This window comes from Nomascus leucogenys, chromosome 8, assembly GCF_006542625.1.
Source record: "Nomascus leucogenys isolate Asia chromosome 8, Asia_NLE_v1, whole genome shotgun sequence".
Classification (NCBI taxonomy): domain Eukaryota; kingdom Metazoa; phylum Chordata; class Mammalia; order Primates; family Hylobatidae; genus Nomascus; species Nomascus leucogenys.
In genome coordinates, this window is record NC_044388.1 from 107,409,974 (window position 1) to 107,430,862 (window position 20,889).

Below are 20,889 nucleotides of genomic sequence, written 5' to 3' on the forward strand. Positions count from 1 at the left end.
CGATTTAAATAGCCCAGGCCCGAGGCAGCCAGGCCGCAGCTGTGGACTCCTCGCCTCCCGGAGGCTCTGCTGGTGCAGGCCCCGCATTGGAGGGCTCGATTGGCTGCCCGGCTGGCACTGACGTCCCCTTGGAGCCGGGTGGCAGCGGAGATAAACAGCCATGTGCAACTCTCCACCCTATATTTAACAGCTGCAGCGGAGAAGGCAGGGAGGCAGCCACGGTGGCGGCTCTGGGGGCAGCTCTTGTCTTCGGGGAGAAGGCTCTTGGAGCCGGGCTGGCATCGGCCTTCTCGGGGTGAGTGAGGTCACCATGCCAGCTTCCCAGAGCCGGGCACGTGCCCGGGACCGCAACAACGTCCTCAACCGGGCTGAGTTCCTGTCCCTGAACCAGCCCCCCAAGGGGGGCCCGGAGCCCCGCAGCTCGGGCAGAAAGGCCTCGGGCCCATCGGCACAGCCCCCACCTGCTGGTGACGGGGCCCGAGAGCGACGCCAGTCACAGCAGCTGCCAGAGGAGGACTGCATGCAGCTGAACCCCTCCTTCAAGGGCATCGCCTTCAACTCCCTGCTGGCCATCGATATCTGTATGTCCAAGCGGCTGGGGGTGTGCGCTGGCCGGGCGGCGTCCTGGGCCAGTGCCCGCTCCATGGTCAAGCTCATCGGCATCACGGGCCACGGCATCCCCTGGATCGGAGGCACCATCCTCTGCCTGGTGAAGAGCAGCACACTGGCCGGCCAGGAGGTGCTCATGAATCTGCTCCTGGGTGAGTGTGCCTGCCACCCGCCACTCACTGTCAGGTCCCTTGGGAGGGAGCCCGGCCTGCCCAGCCCCGCCCTGGCCAGGACCTGCACAGCCCTCAGAAACCGGCTGGGATGGTCTAATGAGGTTAGGCAGGAAGGGTGCCCCAGAAACAGGCAGGCTCCGGCGTGGGGGAGCGACAGCCAGGGATGCACAGACGAAGCTCTCCTGCCACATGCCAAATGAAGGCAGAGGCCAGTGCGGCGCTGTGAGAAGGGCCTGCTCAGCAAAAGGCACCGCGGCCCAGAGGCAGCTTGAAGGGAGGCTGGGCCAGAGGTGGTGGCCTCAAGGGAGACAGGGCTCTGGTGGGCGTCCTGGAATGTGGTGTCACTGTTGACTCCTGCCCCACAGCTGAGATCCTCGCTCCTTGACAGCTCCCAGCCAGGCAGTGCCCGTGAGCTGCCCCATGAGCACCTCCCGCCTTGGTTCAGGAACCCAGAAAGCTGCCCAGACTTCTCCTGCAGGGTCTGGGGACCCAGGGAGTTCCCCTGGGACTGCCACCCACTCACAGCCCCCTGGAGTTCTTCCCTGCTCCTTTCCAGGGGGGAGTCACTGGAGAAGGGGTCGGGGGGCCGGTTGTTGGTTTGTTTGTTTGCAAAGTCTTTGCCTCCAACGTCTTGCAGATTAGCACCGCTATGTGCCAGGTGCCACGTGGGGCCCATGTGGAGGCAAGCCTTTCTTTCCACCCAGAGGTGATGCCCAGCCCCTGTCCAGCCCACCGTTCGGGCACCACCAGGTCCCCAAGGTGCCCCAGGAACCTTCCACCCTCCACGCCAGGCCCGCATCGATTTCCTTGTCTTTCCCAATGTGGCCATCATTTGGGGGACATGTGAGGTGGAGGTCTCAGGCAAAGCAAACATTAACAAGGGGTCTCGGTTCCAAAAGGGCATTGGGTTGGACCACGGAGAACACGGGTTCCAGAGGAAGTTACAATAAAAACATGTATCTCCCTGCTCTAGTCTCAGTCTGGAGGCTCTATGCTCTGTGGGTGGGACTCGGGGAGGCAGAAACCATCGGATACTTCATGCAGGAGATGGCTGGGTCTGCCACCTTCGAGGTTTTCTTGTTTTTTTTTTTAGACAGAGTCTCACTCTGTCTCCCAGGCTGTAAGGCTGAAGTGCAGTGGCGCGATCTTGGCTCACTACAACCTTCAGCTCACTACAACCTCTGCCTCCTGGGTTCAAGCAATTCTCCTACCTCAGCCTCCCAAGTAGCTGGGATTACAGGTGCCCGCCACCACACCCAGCTAATTGTCTTTTTAGTAGAGATGGGGTTTCACCATGTTGGCCAGGCTGGTCTCAAACTCCTAACCTTAGGTGATCCACCGACCTTGGCCTCCCAAAGTGCTGGGATTACAGGCTTGAGCCACCGTGCCTGGCTGGTTTTCTTGTTCTTATTACTAAATTATTTACATTACAATAACTTATGATTTACTTCTGAATAAACAGCCTCACGAGGTTGGTGCCATTATCATGCCCATTTTACAGATTAGGAAACTGAGGTTCCTATAAATAAAGCAACCTGGCCCAGCCTCAGGGCTTAAGATTTGCACCGGCTCCAGCTGACACACAAGCATCTGCTCTTCCAGGTGCTGGGCCATGGGCGTGGGAGGGAGGGACAGAGCAGAGTGGCCGAGGCACTAGGCCAGGCGCTTCCAGGGACAGAACCTGCTCTCATTATCCACAGTTTCACACAGGGCCACGTGGCTCAAGAAGACTGTTGGGATTTAGAGAGGTAGGTTGCCTGCTGTCAGAAGTTGGGGTGGGAAGGCATAAGCTCGAGTCTGTCTCTCAACCCTGCTCCCTTGACCCCATCGCTTCCTTCCCTCCTTCTTTCCCCATGTGACAAGGGAGGTGATGAAGTTGTCATTGGTTGAGTGCTTACCGTGTTCCAGGGCTTTGCATAAGCCATATCATTACTTCTGATCTTCACCATAACCCATGGAGCTTGGTGCTGTTATTATTCCCCATTTAAAGAGGGGGAAACTGAGGCACGGGGTGATGATGGCTCTAAGGTTGTGCAGCTAGTCAGTGATGGAGCCAGGAGCAGAACTGGGAGCAACTCTAGCTTTCATTTGCATTTTCAGAGGAGAGGGAGAGGGAACCAGCTCAGACTGTGTGAAGCTTCCAGCAGGGGGAGGATCAGAGAAGAAAGGAGGTGCATCTCAACTTACCCACAGTCAGTGGATGCTCTAATAAGGGGGTGAGCTCCCCGTGGTAGGAGGTATGCAAGCAAGCTGCCTCTCATCACCAAGTAAAACAGCTCTGCTTTGATTTGTTTTTTTTTTTACAGGAATGTTTGCTTTTAAGAACATTTCCCCTGCCCCAAACATTGAAAAATTTACAACCTACTTGTTAAGATAAGGCTTCAGGCTCATTCCAGCAGCCAGCTGCCATGGGCACAAAGCTGTTTGCCCCACAGGATAAAGATGAAGATTTGAGATGTCTTCCTCCTTGAACAGAAGTGATAGACATTTTAAAAAATCTTTAAAAACATTGAGCTTTATTATGTACCAAAGACAATGTCATGAACGGCCTGTATTTTATGATGTAAAAAAGCTGTTGATGACCTTTCAAGGTAAATATTAATATGCCCATTTTACAGATAAGTAAACTGAGGCTCAGAAAGCTCAAACAACTTGCCCACCACACAGCTATAAGTGGTAAGTTCAGGAAGTAAATCCAAGGCCCCGTGACTGCAATCCCCCCCACTCCTTGCTGCTCACTGTGGGGCTGCAGGTCGGGCATATCACCCGTGTTCACTGCACTCCTGGAGCGTGTGTGCTTTGTGGAGGGGAATGGTCTGGGAGGAGGTTGACTGTCTTCATATCCAGGTATTGAGACCATGGGGCCTGGCACAAGTCAGGCACTGAGCACAGGCCACAGAGCAGGCCGGGTGGGTCTGGGGACCCCGAGGTCATTCCGTGGGGATGCCAGCCCAGCCCTCGGCTTGGTGGGAGAAAACAGCAGCAAATGGCCAAGGCAGGCTCTAATCCCACAGCTCTGGTCTGACCTGCCAGGAAGGAAGGTCCCACGGTCTCCTGCCCCGGGGAAAGTAGACCACCCGCTGAGCGCACGCTGCAGGTTCCATCTGTCCTTTTGTCTTTGGAGGGCACCCTTCAACCCTGGAGCACAGGCTCTGGGGTCAGACTGGCTGTTGTCCAGGTCCATGCTCTGACCCTTACTTGCTGTACGCACCTGATCAAGTCAGTTCCTGTCTCTGAGCCTCAGTTTCCCTATCTGAGGGCTGAGGGGGAGGTGGCAGGGGTGTGAAGGGAGCTGGCAAAGCATTTGGCATGGTGGGTGCCATGCCACACAGTGACATCACTGCAGTACTGAAGGGGGAGGGAGCCCTGCCTAGCCCTGCCCACCCGCTCTGGCCCCATGGCACTGAGCCAACCCCCGGGGCAGTCTCTGGGCTGGGAGCAAGACCTCTGAGCTTGAGGTTGGGACCTGGGTTCCACTTGGCTCTGATGAGGCAGACTTGGGAGCTTGGGAAACGGGAGCTGCAGCTACGAGGCCTAGGAAGGGTCCCGCCGGGCCCGGGGAAGTTCTCTGCATGCTCCCTGCTTGGCAAGCAGTCCCATGCCCTCCCTGCTTGCCCCTCCCTTAGTGCACACTGTCAAGACTCTAAAAAGCTCAGAGCCAGAAGGGGTCTTAGCAGCAGGCAAAAGTTTGGGCTCCACAGGCAGCTGGACCTGGGTGCAAATCCCAGCCCTGCTGTGGGAACTCAGGCAAGTGACTTTGCCTCTCTGAGCCTCAGTTTGTTCATCTGTCAGATGGGTTGTTGGGAAATCTCCCTGATGAATCACACATGAAGTGCTTGGTACTTACTGATGTTGGTTAACGCTTAAGTAGCAATGATTATCATCATCATTATCACCGTGATCATTGTCAGAAGTCCAGGACCAGCCTCCTGCCAGGTACCTTCCAAGCTCTAGATGCCTTGAGACCACCTGTCCCCTTCCTTCTCCCTCCCGAGCAGCACCCAGCTTGATGATCCGAAGGGAGCCAGGTGACAGGTGACAGGCGACCAGGCCCATCCCAGTTCACTAAGCCCATCCTTGTTTCCTCATGGGCCTGTCCTGTGGTGGGAAATGCCTCTGGTCTTGTTCCTTGATCTATGTCCTTTATGAAAGTATCCTTTTGTTTTTTTGTTTGTTTATTTTTGAGACAGAGTCTCTCTCTGTTGCCCAGGCTGGAATGCAGTGATAAGATCTTGGCTCACTGCAACCTCCGCCTCCTGGGTTCAAGCAATTCTCCAACATGGTTTCGCTATGTTGGCCAGGCTGGTCTCGAACTCTTGACCTCAGGTGATCCACCCACCTCGGCCTCCCAAAGTGCTGGGATTATAGGCGTGAGGTGATCCACCCACCTTGGCCTCCCAAAGTGCTGGGATTACAGGCTTGAGCCACTGCACTGGCCTATAAAATATCTTTTTTTTTTTCTTTGAGACGGAATCTCGCTCTGTCCCCAGGCTGGAGTGCAGTGGCGGTATCTTGGCTCACTGGCATGAACTCGGGAGGCGGAGCTTGCAGTGAGCTGAGATCTCGCCACTGCACTCCAGCCTGGGGACGGAGTGAGACTCCGTCTAAAAAAAAAAAAGTATTTTTATTGAGATTTTCCTGAATATGAAAATTACTTTTTTTTTGAGACGGAGTCTTGCTGTGTCACCCAGGCTAGAGTGCAGTGCTGTGATCTCGGCCCACAACAACCTCTGCCTCCCTGGTTCAAGTGATTCTCCTGCCTCAGCCTCCCAAGTAGCTGGGATTACAGGTGCCCACCACCATGCCTGGCTAATTTTTGTATTTTTAGTAGAGATGGGGTTTCACCATGTTGGCCAGGCTGGTCTTGAACTGCCGACCTCATGATCAGCAGTTCGATCCCAAAGTGCTGGGATTACAGGAGTGAGTCACCATGCCTGGCTATGAAAACTACATTTTTATGTCTTTTTTTTGTGATAAGCTATACATCACATAAAATTGATCACTGTAATCATTTGAAGTGTACAGTTCAGTGGCATTGAGTCCATTCACACTGTTGTGCAGCCATCACCACCATCCATCTCCAGAACTCTTTTCATCTTTCATCTTAAAAAACAGAAGCTCTGGCCGGGCGCGGTGGCTCACGCCTGTAATCCCAGCACTTTGGGAGGCCGAGGCGGGCGGATCACGAGGTCAGGGGATCGAGACCATCCTGGCTAATACGGTGAAACCCCGTCTCTACTAAAAATACAAAAAAATTAGCCGGGTGAGGTGGCGGGCGCCTGTAGTCCCAGCTACTCAGGAGGCTGAGGCAGGAGAATGGCGTGAACCCCGGGGGGCGGAGCCTGTAGTGAGCCGAGATCGCGCCATTGCACTCCAGCCTGGGCGACAGTGAGACTCTGTATCAAAAAAAAAAAAAAAAAAAAAAACAGAAGCTCTGTCCCCATTAAGCACTGACTCCCCACTCCCCTTCCCCCAGCCCCTGGCAACCTCCATTCTACACTCTGTCTCTGGGGATTTGACTGTTCTAGGGACCGCATGTAAGTGGAATCGTACTATATTTGTCTTTTGTGACTGGCTGATTTCATTGAGCACGATATCCTCGAGGTCCATCCATGCTGTAGTGGGCGCCAGCATTTCCTTCCTCTCTAAGGCTGAATAATGCCCAGTTCCAGGATGGACCACATTTCGTGTATTCGTTCGTCCACCCGTGGACACTTCGGTTGCTTCCACCTTTTAGCTGTTCTGAGTAACGCTGCCGTGCGCACAGGTGTATATGTATCTTCTTGAGCCCCTGCTTTCAGTTATTTTGGTTGTATACTCAGAATGGAGTTGCTGGATCACAGGGTAATTTTATGTTGACTTGTTTGAGGACCGGTCCTACTATTGCCCACAGCGGCTGCATGATTTTACATTCCCCCAGCAATGCCCAAGGGCTCTGATATGTCCACGTCTTCGCCAACCCTCATTATCTGGTTTTTCGATCAGAGCCATCCTAATGGGTATGAAGTGGTATCTCTTGTGGTTTTGGGTATTTTTTATTTGTTTTTGTTTTTTGTTTTGTTTTGGGGTTTTTTGTTTGTTTTTTTGAGACAGAGTCTCGCTCTGTCACCAGGTTGGAGTAAAGTGGCGTAATCTCGGTTCACTGCAACCTCCGCCTCCCAGGTTCAAGCAATTCTCCTGCCTCTGCCTCCCAAGTAGCTGGGACTACAGGCGCCTGCCACCATGCCTGGCTAATTTTTCATAGAGATGAGCTTTCACCCTGTTGGCCAGGCTGGTCTCAATCTCTTGACCTCAAGTGATCCTCCTGTCTTGGCCTCCCAAAGTGCTGGGATTACATGCGAGAGCCACAGTGCCCAGCCTACACATTCTTGTAGTAAGAAAAAATGCAATGATTACAAGGCTAGATCAAGAAGAAAGTGAGCCCCTCCCTTAAACCCTCTCCCAGGAAGAGCCTCTGCCGCAGCGTGGGTCATGTGCCCCTGGATTCTTCCCTGTGCGTATGCTAACGTGTAATGTGTTTCTCAGGTTGTGTTTTGCCCGGTTTGGTCTCACTCTCACAGCTGTGGCCCTCCCACTTGGAATCCTGGTCTGGACCCTCCATGTCCCTCGCGCCAGCATGAGGGGTTCAGATGCTCCAGATAATCTGTTCTGGCAGCTCTCCCATCCCCTGCCCTCTGGTTCTTGCTCTCAGGGACAATTTAGGTGACAGCCTCTCCACGAGGCTTGTCTAGCCTGTTCCTAACTGAGGGATATTTAGGCTGATCCCAAATCTCCACTCAGATACCCTCCTGTGGGAAACCGCACATGCTACCTCCTCAGAAGTAGAGGGGCTCCCTCCCCAGCCTCCTTTCTCAGCATCTCAGTGGGCCTCAGTGCAACAGTCAGTCCCTCAGGGGGGGCCTTTGGCCACCCCCAGGCCAGGTCAGGGCGCCTTAATACACTGCCCTGGCAGCTGTCCACACAGTGGATGCAAGAGAAATGCAATAGTTTGTGGTGCCAGTAGGCAGGGTCTAGATCAGCATTGCCCACCAGCACAGCTAGTGATTTCAAGTCCCTGGGACCTGCTCCTAGCAGGGCCTGGCGCTCAGCAGAGTGAGTAACCAGCGCCATCAGTCTTTCTATTGATGATCCTGAGTGCTTTGCACACCGCTGGTCTTCAAAGACAGGGAGAGCTGGCTTTAGCAGGTGGAGTCTTTTTTTTTTTTTTCTAAGAGAGTCTCGCTCTGTCACCCAGGCTGGAGGGCAGTGGCACGACCTCAGCTCACTGCAACCTCTGCCTCCCAGGTTCAAGTGATTCTCCCGCCTCAGCCTCCTGAGTAGCTGGGATTACAGGTTCCTGCCACCACGCCTGGCTAATTTTTGTATTTTTAGTAGAGACGGGGTTTCACCATGTTGGCCAGGCTGGTCTCGAACTCCTGAGCTCAAGCTATCCACCTGCCACCACCTCCCAAAGTGCTGGGATTACAGGCGTGAGCCACTGTTCCTAACCTGTAAAAATAACTTTTTAAAAATGTGCACAAATAATGCGTGCTTGTGGCAAGAAAGATTTTAAAGTGCAGAATCACAAAAAGACAGTAAAAATCACCCCTAATCCTCTTGCCCAGCAAGAAGCATTGTTAGCATTTAGAGCAGTACCTTCTAGATTTTTTTATCTGCATATAAGCACATTTGCTTACATACATATCTTATTTTATGAAGATGGCATCCTACTGGAAATCCTATTTTATAAGTGGCCTTTTCCACTTAACATACCCCATGGCTCTCCGATATAGTGGGGCTATAAATATACATGGGCCTTATCATCTGCAGTGGCCACAGCACGCTCTGGTGTCTAGATTAGGCCACGGTTTGTCCCGTCTGTCTCTTGAAGGGTGCTGGGTCATTTCACGTTTTTCGGTGTTATAAACAATGCTGCAGTGAACATCCCCGGCCATGAATCATGGCCCACATCCCTAACGATTTCCCAAGGAGGTATTCCTGCAAAGGGAAGAGCTCAGTCCAAGGGAGACACACGGAGGAGAGTTCTGATTCCAAAGCCAAATGCCCTTCAGGAAGTTCAGACCGATTTACACACCCACTGGGCAGTATATGGCTGGCTCCCAAGCTTCCAGAAGCCAGAATCGGGGATGAGAAGCAGGATTGACTTCCTAGCCCAGGAGCACTGGGACCCCTCCTCCCAACCCAGCCGGAGAGAGACATCTGCCCACAAACCCAGCCCTTCACAGCCTGCAGGGCATCCCGGAAGCCCCGTCCTTGCTCCTTGCTTTAGAACAGCTGAGCCCACAGCCTCCACCTCCCACACCTACCCTACTAGCCCCAACTCCCCAGAGACTCTGCCCTGCTCTGAACTGGTCCCACAGAGTGTGTCTTCAGGGGGAAAGCAGCCCAGAGCCACAAAGGGCCACACTAGGTCACCCCAGCTGCCCCTCTTCCCGCAGTGCACATAGCTGCTGGCAGACAAGTGATGTTCTGATTTTCAGAGGCCTCAGGAGGAGATGATTCCAAATCTTCCAGGATGGCAGCAGCTCTTTTCCAAGAAAGCCCTGGCTCCTGCGTGGCCTCTGGGAGCCTCTAGCATTCTGGTTCCCTGGCCACCACCAACCCCGAGGGACCTGGGCTAGGGGAGAAGGGTGGGCCTCGAGGTGGGTTCTTGTTGCCCTCTGAGGGCCGGGAAGCCTCTAGGACAGCAGGGCCCTAGGGACAGCTGTGCTTCCTGCAGGGGGGTTTCAGACATTCAGGCCCCAACCCTGTGAAAAGAGCTGAGAGTGGAGCTGGTTGGGGCGGAAGAGTGTGAGGGGTGGTGGAGCCAAGCCCTGGTGTCCTCTGACATGGTCCCGGGAGTCCATTACTGAGTGTCTGCTGCACACAAGCACACAAGAGCAGGCCCCTTGTCATCCCAGCGTTTCCATGGCAGGGAGCTCTGGGGGATAGACACACCGAGGTTATGCCGTCCACAAGTGGCCAACCTTGAAGCCGGTCTCTTTCTGGAGCCTGAGTGCACAGCCACCGCCCTGGGTGATCCTAGCAAGTGGAGGCCAGTGGGGGCTGAGTGACGTCCCTGAAACGTGCGCATAGCTGGTCCAGGGCAGTGCAGCTCCCACCGGCTCCCCAGCTCTTGCCCCTGAGCCTCCTGCTGGGTGGACCTTTCCCCTCACAGGGGTCTCCTTGCCCTCCTCGAGTCAAGAAGGGAATGTAGGTCAGTCGACTGGACAGGGCCATGTGGGCGGAATCAGCCTTGAGTGATGGCGCCATTTGCTTCTATTTCTGGGCACCAGATGATGTGCTCACAGTGTCAGAATCACAGTCACACCGAGGCCTGGCTGCACTGGAGGAGGGAGAGAGGCCCTGCAGGGGCAGCAGGAGAGGGCAGAGTGGGGTGGGAGGCCCAGGGGAGGCTACGGCTCTGTTGGAGAGCTGCCCTGTGGTCTGAGGGTGGCAGGCAGGCCACTGCCTCTTCCATTCACAACCCTCCTGGTCAGACGGCTGCAGCATGGTGAGGGTGAAAAGCCATGCACCCCGTCACACCTGTGATAGAGTAACGCTCTGTGTCACTATGTGCTTACTGCCCACCCTCCCGCTTGGCCATAGGGGACACTGCCAGCCTGGTTCACAGTGCCAGGCCTGACACATGCCTGAAATACCCAAGAACCGGCGGTGCCCAAGAAAGGGTGGAAAAGTGAGTGAACCAGGCACAGGCTGGGTGGGTCAACCCGGCTGGACAGCCAGGCTGGGCCCTATGGTCCCCACAGGGCCCAGGGCAGAAAAGGGGCAGAGCCTCCCCCTCATTATGGCCTGAAGAGAGGGAACCAGCCCAAAATAGCCACAGCTTCCCAAAGGCCCAGCTGTGGGGCGTCTTAGTCCATTTTGTGCTGCTGTAACAGAATACCACACACTGATTTATAAAGAATAGAAGTGTATTTGGCTCATGGTTCGGGAGGCTGGGAAGTCCAAGGCTGAGGGGCTGCATCTGGTGAGGGCCTCCTTGCTCCCTGTTGCCTTCTGCATCACGTGCAAGGGAGCACATGCCTGAGAGGGCGGGAGGTGACCACACTCACCCTTTTGTCAGGAACCACCCCCGATACCTGCATTAATCCATTCATGAGGGGAGAGCCCTCATGGCCTATTGCCTTTTTATTTTATTTTATTTTATTTTATTTTATTTATTTTTGAGATAGAATTTAACTCTTGTTGCCCAGGCTGGAGTGTAATGGCACGATCTCAGCTCACTGCAACCTCTGCCTCCTGGGTTCAAGCGATTCTCCTGCCTCAGCCTCCTGAGTAGCTGGGATTCCAGGCACCTGCCACCACGCCTGGCTAATTTTATACTTTTAGTAGAGACAGGGTTTCTCCATGTTGGTCAGGCTGATCTCAAACTCCCAACCTCAGGTGATCCTCCCACCTTGGCCTCCCAAAGTGCTGGGATTACAGGCATGAGCCACCATGCCCGGCCTCACCTTTTTTTTTTTTTTTTTTTTTTTTGAGACAGAGTCTGGCTCTGTCACCCAGGCTGGAATGTAGTGGCAAGATCTCGACTCACTGGAACCTCCACCTCCTGGTTCAAGCGATTCTCCTGCCTCAGCCTCCCAAGTAGCTGGGATTACAGGCACCTGCCACCACACCCAGCTAATTTTAAAAATATTTTTAGTAGAAATGGGTTTCACCATTTGGCCAGGCTGGTCTCAAACTCCTGACCTCAAGTGATCCATGCGCCTTGGCCTCCCAAAGTGCTAGGATTACAGGTGTGAGCCACCACAGCCACTCTGATCACCTCTTAAAGGTTCCACCTCTCAAAACTGTTGCATTAGGGATTCAGTTTCCAACACATGAACTTCAGGGGACTCGTTCAAGCTGTAGATGGAGTTTCTAGATCGTGAGACATGGGCACCCACAGAGGCCTATCTGTCAGCCAGGGGAGCTCCAGATGACCCCCACAACATACCAGCTTCAGCCACATCTGTTTCAGACACTGAGTCTGTATGCTTTCATTGGGAAAAACAATGTTTTGCTGCTAGAAATTTGAAAGGAGCCAGGCACAGTGGCTCACACCTGTAATCTCAGCACTTTAGGAGGCTGAGGCGGGAGGATCACTTGAGCTCAGGAGTTCAAGACCAGCTTGGGCAAAAAACTGAGACACTGTCTCTACAAAAAGTCAAAAAATTAGCCAGTTGTGGCCTGTGCCTGTGGTCCCAGCTACATGGGAGGCTGAGGCAGGAGGATCATTTGAGCCCAAAATTTCAAGGCTGCAATGAACCATGTTTGTACCATGTTTGTACCACTGCACTCCAGCCTGGGCAACAGAGGGAGACAGTCTCAAAAAGAAAAAAAAAAAAAAAAAGGGAAGGTGTGGGTCTAGCTTGGTTCTTGGCCTATGGATCCTGACAGCCCATGCAGAGAGCTGGGGCATGTGGGGAGGTCGAGGCACCCAGCCCTCCTTGCCTTTGGCCACCCCATCAGAGTGAGGTACTGGGCCGAGTGTACCCCCCGGGTGACTTAGTAAAGTCACCCTTTCCTCCCCCCTTTTTCCTTGACCACAGCAGCTGTCCATTAGGGCCCCTGTGCTCAAAAGACAGATTTTATTTATTTATTTATTTCGAGACAGAGTCCCGCTCTGTCACCCAGGTTGGAATGCAGTGGTGCCATCTCAGCTCACTGCAACCTCCATCTCCCAGATTCAAGCAATTGTCCTGCCTCAGCCTCCCGAGTAGCTGGGACTACAGGTGCCTGCCACCACATCCGGCTAATTTTTGTTTTTTTAGTAGAGATGGGTTTTCTCCATGTTGGCCAGGCTGGTCTCGAACTCCTGACCTCAGGTGATCCACCCACCTCAGCCTCCCAGAGTGCTAGGATTACAGACGTGAGCCACTGCACTGGCCTCCAAAGGCGGATTTTGAACCCATCAGCTGCTGAGCCCTGGTTTTCAACCTAAAGACCTGGTCACCAGTAGGACAGATGGCCCATGCCTTCCAGTGGCTGGTGTCATAGTTCAGCCTACCATGGAGCCCAGTCCTGGTCTTCATGAACCACCCCCTACCCCAGATTCTGGCAGCTCTTCGGGCACCTAGACCCTGGCACCAGCCACCACCACCAGGGAAGCCCTGGCCTTGCCTGGCCTGGCCTCTCTTACTTGCCTTGAGGTGGTAGAGGTCTTGGAACCTGGGCCCTGGTGGGACCTTAGGAAAAAAAGCCTTCGCTGATGCTCCTTCACAGTGCCCCAGCCTCCAGGACCAGAGCCTCCCACGGCTTCCCGGGCCAGGCAGGGCCAGGACTTACAGGCAGTGTAATGGCAGCAGTATGCCGTCAACCGCCACACTCCTCCCCAATTCATTGGCTTTTTTCCTCCTGGGACCACCCTTGCTATGGGTGAGTAGACCAAGGCCCTGAGAGGGGAAGGAACTTGTTCTTTTTTTTTGAGACGGAGTCTCGCCCTGTCGCCCAGGCTGGAGTGCAGTAGCGCAATCTTAGCTCACTGCAACCTCTGCCTCCCAAGTTCAAGTGATTCTCCTGCCCCAGCCTCCCAAGTAGCTGAGACTACAGGCGCCCGCCACCATGCCCAGCTAATTTTTTTGTATTTTTACTAGAGACGGGGTTTCACTATGTTGGCCAGGATGGTCTCGAACTCCTGACCTCAGGCAATCCGTCCACCTCGGCCTCCCAAAGTGCTGGGATTATAGGCGTGAGCCACTGCGCCCAGCCAGAACTTGTTCTTAATTAGCAGTGTTGACCCCTAGGCCAGAAGCACCAGGACCCCTCCTCACAGCCCCAGCCAGCGAGACTTGAACCCCACCTGTGACTCCAGAGCCTTCAGATTGAACCCCCTCCCCATGAACTGCCTTCCCTCCTGAGGTGGAGAGAGCCTGTCACCAGGCCATTTTTGGGGAAGTGGAGGGGGCTTGCAGATGACAGGGGCTCCGGCTGGGCTGGAAAGGACCAGCTGGCCCTCTAAGCTGGCTTCCTTAGCTGTTCCATGGGGCTGAGGCATGCCAAGGTCAGCACAGCTACCTCCCTCTCCCACCTGCCCTGGGGACCTGGCAGTCCCCAGTCCCTCTCTCCTGCTGGAACTGTGACCTCCCACAGGCTTCAGATGGCACCAAACCCGGGTATGGTCAGCACACGAGCTGGCCAGCCATACGCCTCCCCCGCCACCTCCTGGGAAGACCCAGCCCAGGGGAACAGCTGCCGTGAAATTGGCAGGCAAGGGTAGAGTAAGGTTTTCTCGAGGGCTTCAGGCCCCGCCCTCCTTGGGCCAGCCAGCTCCTCTGTGCACCTGCTCAGCCCCCTCCTGTGCTGGCCAGGCACTTCCAGGGTGCGAGGCTCTCAGCCAGCCCTGTGGCTAATGAGAGGGGCCAGGAGAGGCCACGGTTCAAACCCCAAACAGAGAGACCAGACTACAAGCAGCAACCCTGAAGTGGGCAGGAAAAGGGGAAGCCCGGAAGTTCTAGTCCTCCAGGGAGGACTGCATGATCTGGAACAGTCTAACTGCCTGGTATGGACGGTTAGGTGCACCACAGTGCCTCACACCCTGCAGCAAGGGGATCGGGGGTATGTGATGGTGCAAGACTTTCAAAAGCAGGCAGCAGAACAACATATGTAAACCATGTTACAAGCTTTATTAAATCTATGCTCCAAAGGCCAGGTGCGGTGGCTCACGCCTGTAATCCCAGCACTTTGGGAGGCCGAGGTGGGCGGATCACCTGAGGTTGGGAGTTCAAGACCAGCCTGACCAACATGGAGAAACTCCATCTCTACTAAAAATAGAAAAATTAGCCGGGCGTGGTAGCACACACTTGTAATCCCAGCTACTCAGGAGGCTGAGGCAGGAGAATCGCTTGAACCTGGGAAGCGGAGGTTGTGGTGAGCCGAGATCACACCACTGCACTCCAACCTGGGCAACAAGAGCGAAACTCTGTCTTAAAAAAAAAAAAAAAGATATGCTCTGTAGATGGATGGAAGGGTCTGGAATAATGGCTACCTCTGAGGGGCAGGATTACAGGTGATTTAAACTCTAACTTTTGTTTTCTGTTTTGTAAATGTTCTGCAGTGAATAGCATCTTCCGTGTCTTTTTTTTTTTTAATTTTTTTTCCATTTCTGCCAAGAGCTGACCATTCTGATAAACACTGAAAAGTTTTCTAGGAAAGCTCCCAGCATCCAGCTGCACTGAATTGTCATTGAGTCATAACCCCCCACCTTTATCCAGCCCTCCTGGTGGGCCAGGCATTTTGGAGAACCAACTCAATCGTTTGCTGAGACTTCCCTGCTTTAGCACTGAATGTCTTGTGTCCTAGGAAACCCCTCTGTCCCAGCGAAACCTTGTCACCCTGCAGTCAGCCTGCAGGCATGGTGCCAGGCCCCCTCTGGGAGGTGGGTGTCCCTGAGCTTCATCTCACAGGTGAGGAAAGTTAGGTGGTTTGCCTAAGGTCACAAAGCCGGGAGGCTCCAGGGCTGGAATTCACAGCCGGGCCTCTGGCTGTGATGTCTGTGAGCTTTGCCACCACACTACACTGTGGGTGTTGTCTTCACTGTCCCGGAAGCAGGGCTTGCAGGGGCTGTGACCTCACTGGGGTCCCCAAGTTCACCTGAGGTGGGGAAGCACAGGGGACAGGGGGCACGGGCTCCCTGCTGATTCTGCACCTGCCCTGGGGGTGCTGTCTGGCCTGCCAATGCCACCCCCACCCCCAGGTCAGAGGGTGTGAGCTCCAAGGGCCTTTCTAAGGGTGGGGAGGGTTGACCCGGAACCCCCACATTGGCTGTCTGGGTGCCACTCCGATCAGCTGGGTGAAACTGGGGTCCTAGCATGGTGCCTTCCTCTCACAGCACAGAAAGGCAGAGCAGCCCCCCAAGGTGTGGCAGAGACACGATGGAGATCCAGGTCTCCCCTGTATTTGCAAAATAGGGAAAGAAAGGCCAGGTGCAGTGGCTCACGCCTGGAATCCCAGCACTTTTTGGGAGGCGGAGGTGGGCAGATCCTTTGAGGTCAGGAGTTCGAGACCAGCCTGGCCAACATGGTGAAACCCCGTCTCCACTAAAAATACAAAAAATAGCCGGGCGTGTTGGCAGGTACCTGTTGTCCTGGCTACTCGGGAGGTTGAGGCAGGAGAATCACTTGAACCCGGGAGGCGGAGATTGCAGTGAGCCAAGATCATGCTGCAACACTCCAGCCTGGGTGACAGAGTGAGACTCTGTCTCAAAAAAATAAAGAAAAAGAAAAGGAAGGAAAGAGCCCACCTCGCTGGTTATGAGCCTCAGGCCAGTAACTCAACTACGTTTGGAGACTGTGGCTCTGTTTCTAGCCCCGGGGGAAAAAAACCTATGAGCAAACAGGCACGGCCCCTGCCTCCACGAAGTGATGACTTCATGCCGCAGACAGCGAACCCTCACCTCCCAGCAGATGCCTCAGTGACTGCGGGGGAAAAGCCACCAAACAGAGGGCCAGGTGTTGAGACCGAACCATTCAGCGCCTGAGCTGTCTGGAAGGCTGGGGCAGGTCCCTGAGGTGGTGGGTTGGGAAAGAGTGGAACATTCGAGAAAACAAGAGCATCAGGTATGAGTGCTCTGAGCTCCAGGGGTTCATCTTGTCCTCTGTAAAGTGGGGATGACACAGTGCAGTTGCTGGGGAGAACAGTGGGGTTCCTCAAAGAGTCACACACAGAGTTACTGTCATTACCAACCAGCGACTCCACTCCTAGGGATCTACCGAAAGAACTGAAAACAGGCACTCAGCAAACACTTGCACACATGTGCATAGCAGCGTGAGTCACAGCAGCCGAAAGGCTCAAACAACTCGATAGCCATCAATAGATGAATGGATAAACAAATTGTGGCCGGGCACGGTGGTTCACACCTGGAATCCCAGCACTTTGGGAGGCTGAGGTAGGAAGATAGATTGAAGCCAGGAGTTTGAGACCATCTTGGGCGGCAAAGTGGGATGCCTATTTGTAAAAAAAAAAAAAAAAAAAAAAAAAAAAAAAAATTTTAAATTAGCTGGGCATGGTGGCACACTTGTAGTCTCGGTGGCTCAGGAGACTGAGGGAGGAGGATCTCTTGAGCCCAGGAATTCAAAGTTACAGTGAGTTCTGATTGCACCACTACACTCCAGCCTGGGCAACAGAAAGAGACACCATCTCTGTCTGTCTCTCTCTCTCTCTTTTTAAGACAGGGTCTCACTCTGTCACCTTAGCCTCCCGTGTAGCTGGGATGAGAGCGTGCACCACCACACTCAGCTAATTTTTGTATTTTTTTGTAGAGATGGGGTTTTGCCATGTTGCCCATGCTGGTCTCAAACTCCTGGGCTTAAGCAATCCTCCCACCTCAGCCTCCTGAGTAGCTGGAACTACAGGCGTGTGCCATCACACATGTCTAATTTCTGTATTTTTTGTACAGACAGAGTTTTGCCATGTTGCCCAGGCTAGTCTCGGACTCCTGGGCTCAAGCAATATGCTCACCTCAGCCTCCCAAAGTGCTGGGATTATAAGTGTGATCCGCTGTGCCCAGCCAGAGACATCCATCTCTTTAAAAAAAAGGCCGGGTGCGGTGGCTCACGCCTGTAATCCCAGCACTTTGGGAGGCCAAGACAGGCAGATCGCAAGGTCAGGAGATCGAGACCATCCTGGCTAATACGATGAAACCCCGTCTCTACTAAAAATACAAAAAATTAGCCAGGCGTAGTGGCGGGCGCCTGTAGTCCCAGCTACTCGGGAGGCTGAGGCAGGAGAATGGCGTGAACCCAGGGGGCGGAGCTTGCAGTGAGCAGAGATGGCACCACTGCATTCCAGCCTGAATGACTGAGCGAGACTCTCTCAAAACAAAACAAAAAAAAAAGAGGCCGGGCACGGTGGCTCATGTCTGTAATACCAGCACTTTGGGAAGCCAAGGCAAGCGGATCACCTGAGGTCAGGAGTTTGAGACCAGCCTGGCCAACATGGCAAAACCCCGTCTCTACTAAAAATACAAAAATTAGCCAGACAAGGCAGCGTGTGCCTGTAATCCCAGCTACTCAGGAGGCTGAGGCACGAAAATCACATGAACCCAGGAGGGGGAGCTTGCAGTGAGCCGAGATCATGCCACTACACTCCAGCCTCGGCAACAGAACGAGACTCCATCTCAAAAAAAAAAAAAGAGAAGATGAACAAATAGTGGTCCATCCATACAATGGGATATTATTCGGCCATGAAAAGGAGTGAAGTGCTGCCACATGCTGCCACATGGGTGGAGGCTGGAAACAGTATGCTAAGGAAAGAAAGGCAGACACAAAAGGCCACGTACGGTCTGATTCCATTTACATGAAGTGTCTAGAGGAGGTAAATCCACTGTGACAGAAAGCAGATTGGTGGTGTCCAGGGGCTGGAGAGAAGGGGATGGGGAGTGGCTGCTTTGTGGGTACGGGGTGTTCTTTTGGGATGATGAAATGTTTTGAAATTAGAGACAGGAGGTGGCTGCCGACATCGTGATGTGCTAAATGCCGCTGGACCGTGTGCTCTAAAATGGTTCACTGGACAAGATGTAAATTTTGCTTCAATTTTTGAAAAATAGGAATGGGGCTGGGCACAGTGGCTCACACCTGTAATGGGTGAACACTTTGGGAGGCCGAGGCGGGCAGGTCACCTGAGGCCAGGAGTTGGAGACCAGCCTGGCCAACATGGCGAAACCCCATCTCTACCAAAAATACAAAAAATTAGCCAAGCATGGTAGTGTGCACCTGTAATCCCAGCTACTCGGGAGGCTGAAGTATGAGAATTCCTTGAACCCAGGAGGTGGAGGTTGCAGTGAGCCAAGATCGGGCCACTGCACTACAGCCTGGGCAATAGAGCAAGACCCTGTATCAAAAAAAAAAAAGGAAAAGGGGCCGGGCGTGGTGGCTCATACCTGTAATCCCAGCACAATGGGAGGCCGAGGTGGGTGGATCACCTGCGGTCAGGAGTTTGAGACCAGTCTGTCCGACATGGCAAAACCCCATCTCTACTGAAAGTACAAAAATTAGCTGGACGTGGTGGTGGGTGCCTGTAATCCCAGCTACTCAGGAGGCCGAGGCAGGAGACTTGCCTGAATCCGGGAGGCGGAGGTTCCAGCGAGCCGAGATCGTGCCTCTGCACTCCAGCCTGGGCGACAAAGTGAGACTCTGTCTCAAAAAACAAACAAACAAACAAACAAATAAAATGCATATTATGTCAGGGCATGAGAAAAGCTGTACGAAAAAATTAAACAAGGTGAGGGGAGAGAGCGTGGTGGGGGCTTTTACAAACAGCGTGGTCAGAGAAGGCTTCTCCGCTAAAGGAAGTAGCTACAGGAAGGCAGGGCATGCCAGGCAGGGGAGACAGCAAGGGCAACGGCCTGAGGGGGGAACTGTGCCTGGCGGTCAGCGTGGCTGAGTGGCCTGAGTGAGGAGCAGGAAGGGGAGGCGAGGTGGGGGAAACGTGGGGGGCCCGGGCCTGGGCCTGGCTGGTGGCCCTGATGGCCCGGCGGCCTCTGTCTCCCCCCAACAGCCCTGCTCCTGGATATCATGACGGTGGCCGGCGTGCAGAAGCTCATCAAGCGGCGCGGCCCGTACGAGACGAGCCCCAGCCTCCTGGACTACCTCACCATGGACATCTACGCCTTCCCGGCTGGGCACGCCAGCCGCGCCGCCATGGTGTCCAAGTTCTTCCTCAGCCACCTGGTGCTGGCGGTGCCCCTGCGCGTGCTGCTGGTGCTCTGGGCCCTCTGCGTGGGCCTGTCCCGCGTGATGATCGGCCGCCACCACGTCACGGACGTCCTCTCCGGCTTTGTCATTGGCTACCTCCAGTTCCGCCTGGTGGAGCTGGTCTGGATGCCCTCCAGCACCTGCCAGATGCTCATCTCCGCCTGGTGAAGCGCCCACCGGCCCACGCAAGGCTCTGGGGGGCAGGGCTGGCCCTAGAGAAGGGGCAGGGGGTGTCGAGGTGGCGGGCGTGGGTGGAACAGAGCGGCCAGGAGTCGGAGCGGCCACCCCCACCTCATCTTCCCCTCCTGGCTGGAGGCCGGCGAACCCAGGCCACCCCTCCCGGAGACAAGCGTGTTTGGCAGTGCCAGGCCTCTTGCCCCTTTGCTTGGACTCCAAGTCTCCTCTCTAGGCAGCCAGGACACACCCATGGGGACAGCCCTATTTAGCTTCTGCTCTGGGAACAGCAAAAACCAGGATGGTGGGAGGGGCCGAGTCTTGCCCTTTCATCGTCATGACTGTTGAGTTCTTGGCTGTGCCCATCACGCCACAGCACGACGCCTGCCAAAATGCCCCCAACCTACTGCCTGATGCAGGTGCCATTGCCATTAATGGTCATCAACAGCTTAGGGCAGCAGTTTCCAACGGGTGCCCATGGGACACCAGCCTGCGAGATGCTTTTGGGGGAAAAGGGTTTTGTGGTTCAATAACTTTCGGAAGTGCTGCACACTCTGTCCCCAAGTTGGACATTCACAAAGGCCGTTATTGCCGTAAAGGCTCTGACAAGCCCTGTAGAAAAGCTTCTTGCTAAACCTTCTCTAACCCATGTTTTCTAAACTTATTTGACCACAGAACCCTTTTCTTGGGGAACAGCCATTAACCCCCAAGGAACCATTGGTTCCTCAAGCGCATTTTGGGAGCTGCTGCCAGAGGGCTAAAGGGCCTGGGGTGTGAGCTGACTCTCTGCTGGGGAGGCCAGGTGCACGCGCCACAGCCGGAGGAAAGCGCTGGCCACCGCCCGTGGGCATCGATGAGGCTTTGGCCCCCAGGGGCCGGACTCCGTGTGACCTAATAGGTCGTTTCCAAGTCACCCGTTTTGGATGTGCATTTCATGTGACAATACAGATGACATGCAAATGGCCCTCTCCCGTGTGGCTTTTTCCTCGTGCAATTCAGTTGCTCCGGATGCATTCGCCTTATTAGCACGGAACGGGCGGAGGGTGGGGGGTAATTCTTCGGCCCTAGACAGTGCCATGATACCAGGGGTCGGGGGCTCTGGGCACAGCTGGCCTGCTCCTGGACTTTACAGGCTGGCCAGTCCCTTTGCCCTGGGGTGGCTGCCTGGTACTCCCTCAGTCCCCAGGCCCTGTGCTGGCTGCTACCTGGGGCCTGGGCAGGGACTGTTTGAGAAGCCCTCACTGTGATGCTGATGGACC

At 54.5% G+C, this 20,889-nt stretch overlaps 1 protein-coding gene across 1 annotated transcript; it reads left to right on the forward strand.

The window, feature by feature from the left end:
- Positions 1–20,595, forward strand: PLPP7 (phospholipid phosphatase 7 (inactive)). The gene is made up of 2 exons (XM_030818055.1): positions 1–761; positions 19,260–20,595. The coding sequence occupies exons 1-2, from the start codon at positions 311–313 to the stop codon at positions 19,622–19,624; spliced, it is 816 nt and encodes a 271-aa protein (XP_030673915.1). The 5' UTR covers positions 1–310; the 3' UTR covers positions 19,625–20,595.
- The last annotated feature ends 294 nt before the right edge of the window (positions 20,596–20,889 follow it).

Coding starts and splice junctions, on each gene's coding strand:
- PLPP7 (XM_030818055.1), top strand. CDS start 311: ATGCCAGCTTCCCAGAGCCGGGCACGTGCCCGGGACCGCAACAACGTC. Junction 762..19,259: donor GCTCATGAATCTGCTCCTGG/GTGAGTGTGCCT, acceptor TCCCCCCAACAG/CCCTGCTCCTGGATATCATG.